Source organism: Rhineura floridana, chromosome 1 (assembly GCF_030035675.1).
Source record: "Rhineura floridana isolate rRhiFlo1 chromosome 1, rRhiFlo1.hap2, whole genome shotgun sequence".
Lineage (NCBI taxonomy): Eukaryota > Metazoa > Chordata > Lepidosauria > Squamata > Rhineuridae > Rhineura > Rhineura floridana.
This window is the reverse complement of record NC_084480.1, coordinates 255,169,341-255,181,361: the sequence shown is the minus strand read 5'-3', so window position 1 is coordinate 255,181,361 and position 12,021 is coordinate 255,169,341. Positions and strand designations below refer to the sequence as shown.

Genomic DNA, 12,021 nt, shown 5'->3' with positions numbered 1-12,021 from the left:
AGGAGATTCCTGGTGGCAAACTCTCCCCCCCCCCATGTTTGGCTGGTATCATAAGTGTGTGGGTGAGGGGAGAGAATCTGGTTTCTTCAAGGACTGGTTCTGGATATACTTTTAAATTTTATTTTAATTTATTTAAAGTACCTGAAAATTTTTATATAGGCATATGCAAGATAATTAATCCCCATAGAGATAAGAATAAAAACTTATATTTTAATTAAAACAAAAAGTTTAGGAATACTTTGAAGAAGACCAGATGTTTAATTTCTTACTGAACCCAGGACTGTGTCTTTCATGATGGGGGCTGGGGGAGAAGAGAGCAGGGGAGTAGTTGATAAAACAGACATCCTGGTAATCCAATTAGCAGGGCATGTGTGGGGTTGCTGCACACTTCCAGCCCCAATTTCACCTTGAGTGGGGAGATGGAACCTGTGAAATGTGGTTGATCAAAAGGAGAAGGAATTTTGAGTTAAGCAAATCCTTGCTTTTATCAAAACCAAGAGACTTGAATATACTTTGTGTGAATGTCTGAGTCCCCACACCAAGTGGAATACTGGAGGAATTTGTGGAACAGCCTGCTAAAATATTCAGAACTGATCATATGGTGTGGAAGACGACTCCTCTTTTCTAACATTTTGGCTTCTTGTTTTTCCCCACAAGCCATACCTTTTTATCTGAGCAATAGGAACTTACAGTTTACAGGACTGGTTTTATTTTTTTTTAAAAGAAATTCTGATGATCTAGTGGGCTGTGGGCACCACCTGCCACTACTATTACTGCTTCTCTTCTTTTCACAAAATGTGCAGGGATTGAAGCCAAATTAGTCCAGACAATTCACTGAAGCCACTCTCCTTCCCCAGGGAATAAGTATATGTAATAAGTATTCAATGTTTAAGTATATTTTATGTGAGAGTAACACGTTGATGATGTTTGTCCATGTCCTGTCCCCTCTTATTGCTTAGCAGGGGAGGCACCATCAGGAAACTCAGGAAGTTAGTTGGCTAGAGTAGGTTTGATCTGCCTGAAAAAAATCTCCCCCAATGTTTGTGTGCTTTGTACTATATTTTTTCAAGTGCTATTCAAACAATACACATTGTTCATTATGCAAGGACTTGTCCCAGCATTGGAAGGGCTTCTTCCCAGTAATATTTACAATGTGTGACCTGCTGAGTTTTTACATGGTAGGGAACAGCCAGCCAATCAGGAGAGAGAGGGAGACAGCTATAGATACACATACATCACACACAATAAGGTAAAAATTATAATTATAAAACAAATGACTTAAAGAGCCAAGATGTCTATTTGGAACTTCATTGACCTAGCTTCAAAGATTCCTGCACTCAGAATGATTCATATATCAATTGTATTTGCTAATCTCCATTCTCATGCAAAATTCTCTGTTTTAATTTCTTCATGTAATCTTTCCATGTTCTGTTAGTTAAAAATATTCCATCCTGAAATTGTTCATTAACAAAACATTATGGATAATTAGACTTGGTTGGGATAAAAATATAATGAAGAAATTGACATTTATTTCTTGAATGGAAGGAACCATCATTTCATAGTCTAGCTGTCAGCAGGTTCTTAAAAGAAAGGTACTCAGGGTTATCTTACTTCTTATAATTCAGAGAAGAAATAATCTGTGTTTGTGGGTGTCCCTACCCCAAAGTCTTTGTTTACATTTGCATATAATTAGATCAAAATATAGCTAAACAACTGGTCATAAATTTATGAATTATGGATATATTCTCAAGCAATGTATCCACTAACTATTTGTTGGTTGTAAACTACAATCCAAACCTGTTTGTTAATTACTAGCCTTCGATATAGCTCAGAAAGACTGAAGAATATTGATCAACAACTGAAAGCCACCTCTGAGTACCTGCTATTATGCCAGTTGTATGCTGTAGCTTAGCATCTTCTGCTGTTCTATTAATCATTACATTTTCAGACTTAAGTCTTAATTCCCTCTAGTGCAAATGGAACCTTGGAACACTCAACAAAACACTATTAAATACTTACAAGAACCAGCACAGATTCTAAGAGCTTTGTTGTTTTTCTGAGAGATGTTTTTGGAATTGCGTTGAAGAAACACATACGTAATCTATTAATCTTTATATTCAGGAAAACAAAGAGAGCTCCTAAAAGTCCCCCAAGTATTCCAAGGAAAATGGCTGGAACAAAGGCCAACACACTCATATCCAGTAAGTTCTTAACCTGCATTGAAGAGAAAGAAACAGTATGTTCTGTGAATTTTGCCATTTAGTTGACACACAGCAGCCACTGTGTTAGAAGAGACATGATACAACAGCTCAAAAAATAAGCAGAACTTAGGTGCATAAAATGCAGATTGCACTTGTAATAGCTTATGGGTCATAGGCAAAGACCTTGTGCCAGATTCTTCAGTATATCTAATGCTGCCTTCTACCTTTAGAGTCAAGATGAAGCTGTGCAAAGCCTTTATGGTGGAACTGTGTATGTAGTTTTGCATAAAACCAGAATTGACTTGAAATAAGCTACTGGATAAGTTGGCCTGTGCTGTCAGATGTGTTTATGATTATTTAACAAGCATCAGCATGTTTTCCTTGAAGTTATAAATTGTGCCAGTGCCTCCCACAGAATTGGCCTTGTATATCTTTGAGGTTTGTCTACCAGTGAAATCTCTTCAGATAGTGAGTTGTTTTAACCACTTTATTCCTGGTACAGTTCTTCTCATCTCTAGCACTTTCTTGACTCCATGGCTAGCTCTATACTTCCTGTCTCCTTTTACTTCTTGTATCCCTTGCAGGATTTTGGGCCCAGAGGCACATTTGGAAATCACAGAAACTGTTGTAAGCACCACAAAATACCCATTTCACAGAAGCTAGTGATACTCAGAACTCACCTCCGTCAAAACAGGAAAAACATATTACATCACTCCAAAACAAACACAGCACACACTGGCAACCCCTCCAAAAGTTAAAAAACTCAATTTTTTAAAAATGGGAGGGGCAGGGGGCTTGATGGGTGCCAAGGGGAAGGTCTAAGGACACCATGGTGCCCACAGCTTCCACACTGGGGACTCCAGCCTTACAGAGACTGCTTGGCACTTTAGTGCTATAGAAGTATAAAGAAACCACACTATAGACCACCTGAATGTCCTAATTCTAACAGTTAAGATCTGCATGTTCTACAGTCCTATAAAACCAGGAGACCCACAGTACACATATACATTGCACTCCATCAAAACACCTACATACCAAGAAAAAATGCTAAAAAGGGATACAAGGCTTCCATTTCCCTGAATAAGACTGGGTCTATGTGCCAGAAATAGGATTATTCATTCAGTTTCTGTCCTGCCCTGCCTCCAAAAGGAGTCCAGGGCAGCAAACACATCATTAAAACAGTATCATTAAAATAATGATTATAAACATTGTAAAAACATTCACATTCTGTCAGCCAATGGTTTCACAATTGCCCCAAACAGTATCTTTCAGCCATCAAATGTCTGGGTAGACAGGATTTTCTAAAATTCCTCCTAAAAGTCAATAACGAGGGAGAAAGAAACACCCCACCAGCAAGGGTGTTCCATAAGTTGGAGACACCACTGAGAAGGCCTTGTCACAGGTTAATGCCAATCGGGCATTCCACAGTGGCAGCACCACAAACAAGGCCTCATCTGACAATCACAGGGTCAGAGATAGTTGATGTTGGGGAAGGTGTTCTTTTAGGTACTTGGGTCCCAAGCCATTTAAGGCTTTGTATGCTAACACTAACACCTTAAATTGGATCCGGTAGCTCACTGGGAGCCAATGCAGCGCTTTCACGACCAGTGAGACATGGTCCCATTAGGCTGCCCCACTTAGCAACTGCATCCTGCACTAGCCACAGCCTCCAGACAGTCTTAAGAACAGCCCCACCTACATTGCATTACATGAGAGATCACCAGAGCACAGACAATTGAGGCCAGGCTATTCCAATCCAGGAGCAGCTATAGCTGACCAATCAGCTGAAACTGGGCATAAGCACTGCTAGACAAAGCCACTTGAGACTCCAGTGACAAGTTGGAATCCAGGTGGAATCATACTAAGAACCTCTTCCTTCATGGGTAGCACAACCTCCTCTCAGAACAGGTTGTACACCTAATTCATGTCATATACCTAATTCATGGACACGGGAACCGCCCACCCACAGCACTTCCCTCTTATCAGGATTAAGCCTCAGTTTATTGGTCTCCATCCAGTTCATCACTGCTTCCAGACACGAGTCCAACAAATATCTCTGAAGCAACTGGCTTCCAGTGGCCCCAGGGTATTTAATTAAAATGTAGCAGATGCACTGGTGGAGTGTTCAACCAGCATATCTGGAGAGGTGTGCCAATGTATCTGTCTTTGCGGTGACATATCTGTTATTGCACCAGCATAATGAGTTTCCACCATATCCTATAGCTACTCAGCTGGCATACCTCCAGGGTAGGATTGCCCTGCTCTGCTACATGTGCCTTTCTTCAAAAGAAAAGAAAAGAACCTGCACAGGGAGATTATTTTCCTTCTGAAATTTAACATCTATGAAGCTGAACAATAAATTGATACTATCAGAAAGATCAAGGCTGAAGTGTGCTTTGCATTTGCAACATGAGTTCCTACTTGAGTACATTTCCCATTTCTCCTGATCCTTAAAACTTAAATTCCATCTCCACCTGAGTTATACCTTGTTCTGAGTAATAGTGAGTAGTGCAGCCTGATCATATGCATGTTTATTCAGAAGGTCCCATTGAATTCAGTGGCACTTGCTCCTGAGGAAGCATGCACAGTGCCACAACATTTATCAATAATAAAGCCAGACTTTCATAAAACTTGGAAAATCAAAGAGATGTAGTATAATAGGCCTTCTTTACAACACTATGTTCAGCAAAGTTAAACTGAGGAAAATAAATATTTTTCTTGAAAAACATAACCCACAAGCTTTCCGTTCAGAGTTTGGTTTCTGCTATAAAACATGAAAGCAGCCAAATTTCCCCAGAGCCCCATGCTAACTGAAATGAAAACATTTGATTATCTGGCCTGGCTGGCAGGCAAAAAACAGTGGAGCCTTCGTAGAAACCACCTTGGCAGCTGTTCCTCTGGTGAAATAGGAGTCAAAATCAATTGCGCTTTTGTGAAATATCCTAAATGAGCTTGTAGAAGACTATAAAACTTATTCAAGGCAGAGGTCATTGTAATCCACAGTATTGTTCTATACAACAATTACAGTGAAGTGACTTTATTGCATCTTCCTCTAGGGAGGATGCTCCATAAATCAAACCAGGGGCCACTACCAACAAATACCTATTTCTGATCATAGATTACCCTGCTTCAGCTGAAGGTACCCAGAGCAGATTCTCTCTCACGGATTTCAACTCATGGGGTGGGAGGGGAGTATAGTCTCCCTAAGGTATCCCAGACTGAGCCAATGCTGGGCTTTAAACCTCAAAACCAACAACATAAACTTAAGCCTTGAAACAAACTGACAAGCTGGCAGTGGAGCTCATGAATTATTGGTGTCACATGCTCCCGGCAGGAAGTACCAGACAGACAGAAGTGGTACTGCTGCATTTTAGACCAGTTAAAGTTTACAGAAAGTTTTCAGGGACATCCCCATATAAAATGCATTGCACTAGTTAAGTTGAGAGGCTACCATAGCATGCATGACATCGGCCAGATCCTTGGTCACCAAGAAAGGGCATAGCTGATATGTCAAATGAAGCTAATAAAATGAACTCCTTGCCACAGCTGCTTCTTGGGCATCCAAGAATAGTACCAGGTCCAACAGCACTCCCAAACTGTCAATAAAAAAGCACATCATCAGCATGTCTATCTTATGTGGATTGAGTTTCAGTTTATTCACCCCATTCAGCACATCTGATACAAGCGGAAAGAAGAAATAGAGCTTGGTGTCATCAGCATATAGACCATACTCCAACCACCCACATCAGGGGTTTTCAAACTTTCTGCCTTCTGGGACCACTTGAGATAGCTGGAAAATACTGAGGCCACCAGTCACAAAATGGTGACAGACATGGGCAGAGTTTGGCATAATCATCTGCCAATTACTGACATCACTTCCTGCTAATATCTAATCCATCTTTGGAAATTGCTACATTCTCTACAATAGCATTTTCCTTCTGGCAAGGAGTTCCATTCCTCAGCTTTCTTCACGCTAAGTACAGATGTGTGCTCTGTAGATATTGTGTCTCAGTCTCCCCATTTTAGGCAGAATTTGCTGATCTAGAGGGTCTAAGGGGAGAAGCTTTTTTCTTTTATATTTCCCCCTTCTTACCTTCGCATGTCCCTCCCGTAATTTCTACTCCCGTACTCCACACACAACTTGCAGCTTCCCCCTCCACTCAGCCCTGCTATTTTCTTTCATTCCTCCTCCTCGATTCTTTTACATCAGTTTCTTCCTCCTGTAACAGCTGTCCTGCCTTGTCCCCTCTTTCTCTTCCCGCTAGTAATAATCATCATAAATATTAAGCTTCTATCTCTTTCCAATTGTCTTCAAATAATGATAATAAATATTAATATTCTGTCTCTGATCCTAATTTCCTTCAACAGCTTCTCTGGCCTTTTCCCCTCAGAGGAAGGAGACCTTTCCCTCCTCCCTTCACCCCCAAACCTCTGTCTTCTGGCCACCTCTACTCAGCATGCAAGGAGCTACTGACTGACACGGGTCTAACCAAAAGGCTATAACATGGCTAGGGGGTGGGAGTCAAGAGATGAAGCACTGGGCAGGCTGTGGCACTGCGATCCATCTGAAAGTGGCCCAAGGCCCACTAGTGGATCCCAGTCCAGTGTTTTAGAAATGCTGGTCTAGATAAGCCACCCCATTGGTCCAATGGAAGATTTCTTTGCAAAGCAAAGTACTAGTTCCAGAGGAGAGATTTTCCTCAGGACCACAGAAGGGATTTACTCTAATCCCATTCATTATCAGCTCTGTAGCTGATGCAGTTTGCATTTTAAAAAAGCCTGCACCTTAGATGCAAAGGTTAAACTCACATGTAGTTTTGTCATCATTCCCAGTTAAACAATAAATAGACTAACAGACCCTGGGAAACACAAACTGTGTTTTCTTCTATTCTATAGCACCTGTGGCCATTTTCTGTTTCTTTTTGCCTTTTATCCTTGACCCTTCTAAAATAACCCAAAATCTCAAGGTCTGAGTCTGAGTGGAATAAAAAAAAAATCCTATTCTGTAACAGTTGCTAATAACTCTGATAACCAAAATACAACCCCCATTTTCAGTGACATCTCTGACTACTATTCAGTTATCTAGAGCAGTGGGGGGGTACTATTAAAAAAAAAACCTATTTGTATCTCACTTTATAATTAAAAATTCTCAAAGTGACTTGCAAAAAAAACCAAACACAAGCATAATAATAATAATTTAAAATACAATCCTACCAGAACAAACAACCCAAAACCAAAGACCATGTGAAAGTTAAAACAATAAAATAGCAGTGATAGCTAGGCATGGGGAAGAAATCTGATTCAGAGAATTTCATATGCATATATTCAAATGCATATATTTAGGGAAAGTGTGCCTATAAATGAATATGTTAGTGGAAATAACATACAAAAATGTATTATGTTAGGATAAATTGCTTGCAAAAATGTGTACCTCAGTCAAGAAGGCAAACAAAAATGTGTTTATTACAAGAAAAGTGCATTAAAATGCTTAAGAATTTTCATCAGAATTTTTTTTTAAAAAAATGCAAATTGCTGTAGAAAAGTGGAGAAAGGAATTTAAGATTGGAAAAATGCAAAACTGAGAGAACTAAAATCTTTTCCATCCCTAGTGATAACCTAGGCAGCATTAAAAAGTAATAATAATAATTAATGTAAACAAATATTCAATTTGAGATCGCCTCTCTGAAAAAAGCAGCTAATAAAGAGAATTAATTAAGCCTGGCCCCTATTGCTCATCAGGTGAGCTGCCTTAGGAAGGGCACTCCAGAGTCAGGGTGCCAGCCAGTACAGAGGAGGCCTTTTCCACAGTCACCACCTACATAATAACTGATGGCAAAGGCACCTAAAAAACTGTTGTTGATGATGATCTTAAATGCCAGGTGGGCGTTAGCATCATAGCTTCGTATGTCAATTTATCCTAAGCATTTTTCCTAAGCACCCTTTATTTGGTTTTTGCTCCAACTGGAGGAAGGGTGGTTTGAAGATGGGGGGTGGATATCACCCCCATTGTCATGGTTAGACCACTTCCTGGTGATGTTTGGATTTACGGTTCCAATCCTCTCCTACAGGGGTGGTGGACAGATTAAGATGGTCCACCCCCAGAGACTAATGGAATCCACTGTATTCCTGAATGCCCATGGGGAGTTCCCAATAGAGAGAGCAGGTGGTGCTGTGAAGATGAGGGCCAATAAGCTGACTCTGAATTCTAACCAGATGGAGGCACTGGTTCCCAAGCCCAGAAATTGCCTGCTTTGGATGGAGTTGTACTCTTTCTGAAAGAGCAGGTTCATACTCTGGGAGTGCTCCTGGATTCACCTTTGTCGCTAGAGGTCCAGGTGACCTCAGTGGCTAGGAGTGCCTTTGACCAGCTTCGGTTGGTAAGACAGCTGTAGCCATTTCTGTACCAGGATAGCCTAACCACTGTTGTCCATGCACTGGTAACCTCCAGGCTGGAATGCTGTAGTGTACTCTATATAGGGCTGCCCTTGAGGTTGGTCTGGAAGTTGCAGCTGGTGCAAAATGTGATGCAACTGCTCACTGGGGCAGGGTATCACCAATACATTACCCTGCTGCTGAAAGAATTGCTCTAGCTGCCCATCAGTTGCCAGGCTAAGTTCAAGATGCTGCTTTTGGTGTATAAAGTCCTATACAGCTTGGGACCAGGACACCTGAAAAATCATCTTACCTATTATATACTCAGTCGATCACTCCACTCTATAGGCAAGGGCCTCTTGCAGATAACATTCTGCACAACATAGGAAGTGGACCTTTAGTGTTGTGGTGCCTACCCTATGGAATTCCCTCCTCTTAAATGTTAAACAGGGGCCACCTCTATTAGCTTTTTGGTGCCTTCTGAAAACCTTCCTCTTTCAACAAGCCTTATACAGAGATTGTATCCCAGTCTGTGTCTGTATTGGAATTGCTTTTTAAGATGTTTTTAAAGATTTCTTTTTTACAAAATGTTTTTAAGATGTTTTAAGATGTTTTTAGTGTTTTGTCCCTTGTTTACCAGCCTGGGCTGCTTCTGGGAGGAAGGCTGGGATAGAAATGTAATCATCATCATCTGATTGGCAACTGTCAATGGGCAGAAGTTTGAGTTAAGACATTAGTCTGACCTTCCCAGAGTATAAATGTTTATTTTTATGTTTGGTGAATCCACAAGTGGACTCTTTTGTTACCTGACCACTAGTTGTCCACGCACTGGTAACCTCCAGGCTGGATTACTGGAATGCGCTCTATGTGGGGCTGCCCTTGAGGTTGGTCCGGAAGCTGCAGCTTGTGCAAAATGCGGCGGCAAGACTGCTCACTGGGGCAGGGTATCACCAACATGTCACCCCACTGCTGAAAGAATTGCACTGGCTGCCCATTTGCTACTGGGCCAAGTTCAAGGTTCTAGTTTTCGTGTACAAAGCTCTATACAGCTCGGGACCAAGATACCTTCTTTTATACCCAGTCAATCACCGCGCTCTGCAGGTGAGGGCCTCCTGCAGATCCCATCTTATCAGGAGGTTCGTTCTGCACAATATAGAAACGGACCTTTAGTGTTGTAGCACCTAGCCTGTGGAATTCCCTCCCCTTAAATATTAGGCAGGAGCCATCTCTGCTATCTTTTCGGTGCCTTTTGAAGACTTTCCTCTTTCAACAAGCCTTTTAAGTTGAAACCTATTCCATTCTGCGTCTGTGTTAGAATTGCTTGTTAATGTGTTTTTTTTAATAATATATTTTAACCTTTTTTTAAATATGTTTTTAAAGCTTTTTTAAAAATGTTTTTAATGTTGTTTTGTTTTAATGTATTTTAAGGTCTGCTGTTATGATGTTTTAAAGTGTTTTTAGCATTTCTGTTTGCCGCCCTGGGCTCCTGCTGGGAGGAAGGGTGGGATATCAATCAAATAATAAATAAATAAATAAGTCAATAGATATTATAAAGTACCAAATGTATGCTGGCCCACATCCTTTTACTGAACTACCTATGAATGATCTCAGCTAAAGGGTAAAACATAAATCCTTTATAAATACTGTCTGATAAATATCAATTCTTTATAAATCCAGTATTTGTAGACTATTAACTTTCCTATGGTGGGTGTTGTAATGGAATCCAAAGCCTCAGCCTCTTTTAGCTATATCGGCCATGGACCATGTCCCTCAATTGCACTGAGGTGGCTTGGCATAAAGCTAAAAGACAGTGGTTTCCCTAGTTTTATCCTATTAAGTATCTTAAGTTTACATGTCTTAAAAATTACTTCAGTAGGCAAAACAATCTGTCAGATATCACCATCCTGCATACATGAGAAACAGGAAGATGGCCAGGACCACAGCTGATTGGTCACTTCCTTACCTTGTCTGCTATTGGCCTTAGAACACAACATTAAAATTAATAGCTTTAAACCTACTTTGTTCTGCCTGGGGAAGCTTTGCTTGCTCCATTATGGAAACCATGGCACTGACATGCCAAAGTATGTATGCAAATTACTGAAACTAACGTTAGGATCTCTATCAAGTGCGAGGGTTAGCTGGCATATATTGTTATGTTTGTTTTGTTTTTAATGCAGCCTCTTGTTTCTCTTACTTGCTTTATCTGTAATCCCTCTAATAAAAGACTTGAATTAGAACTCTGGAGTATTCTTACTTACTGTCATACTGTCAGGAAGTCTCATACAGTGGTGTAGTCATCTGGGGTCTCGGGAGGGTCTTAGACCCCTTACTTTTTTAGGAGCAGGGTCCCAGCCAGGTCCCTATGTCTTCAGTATCCTATGAGCCAATCAGCATGAAAGGGAAGAGAGTTGGCCACTGAGAAGAAACTTTTAACATGCTTCCTAGTCCTTTCTTGGTGATTAGAGCCAATCAGAGTGAAAGGAGGTGAATCAGCCACTGAGAAGACTTGAGGAGTGTGGAGATGATGACACAGAGGAAGCAAGTGAGTGAGGAGGCGTGGCTGTGAGGGCCATGGTGTGACTATCATGAAGGGACCCTACACTTCTGAATTTGCTACTACACTACTGGTCTCATAGCTCTGAAGTTCCATCAGCTTCAAAGGCGAAGAAGATCATGGAGGTAAATATATTTATTTATTTATTTGATTTATATCCTGCCCTTCGTCTCAGCAGGAGCCCAGGACGGCAAATATACTAGAGCCTTGAAATCTAACAAGCTAGTTCTCTGCTTTACATGTTGGCAAGCTATGCCATTTGGAGTTATATAGCTTCTGGGATGGTTCTGGACTTAAAGTCATATCTAAAGCAGACTCACTGAAATAAATGGGATTTAAGTTAGTATGACTAACAAGGGCCATTTATGACTCAAATCCGCATCCAACCCACTAATATACCAAGTTCTTCAATGCTGTCTGAAACCAGAATGTTAAATATAACGATGATCTCACCTACAGTACCTTTTGCAAAAAAGAATAGTGGGTCCTTAAATTGCTCAGGAGGACTTTCTTGGACATCATTGTAGGTAAATGTGTTTTCATGAGACTGTTTTCTTTCTTAAGAGTATTTTCTCTCTCTCTCTCATCCACCCCCTACTTTTGCATTACATCCATATTCAATTATATTTGCTAAATTCCATTAACATACATCTGGCTGAAGATCAGATGAGAAAGAACATGAGTCCACAAAGGAATACTAAAGAAGAGTCTGCAAGAAATCATATGAGATATAGAATCCAAATATGAAATGGAAAAATATATTGGTACTTCTAGTCAGTTTTTTTGTATTAAAGTACCGCTATAAACCATGATTATTCTGCAAAAGCTTTCTCTCACTCAGTTCTCTCAGTAAACCTCCAACCTTGCCAAGAACACCAATAATAAGAAGGTATT

At 40.5% G+C, this 12,021-nt stretch overlaps 1 protein-coding gene across 1 annotated transcript in view; it reads right to left on the bottom strand.

Moving 5' to 3' along the window:
* Positions 1-12,021, bottom strand: part of LOC133377364 (chloride channel protein C-like) — a 159,697-nt gene that overhangs the window by 98,244 nt on the left and 49,432 nt on the right. Inside the window, exon 7 of the mRNA XM_061611327.1 lies at positions 2,020-2,214. Within this exon, the coding sequence (XP_061467311.1) occupies positions 2,020-2,214 (195 nt within the window). The remainder of the gene's footprint in view (positions 1-2,019; positions 2,215-12,021) is intronic.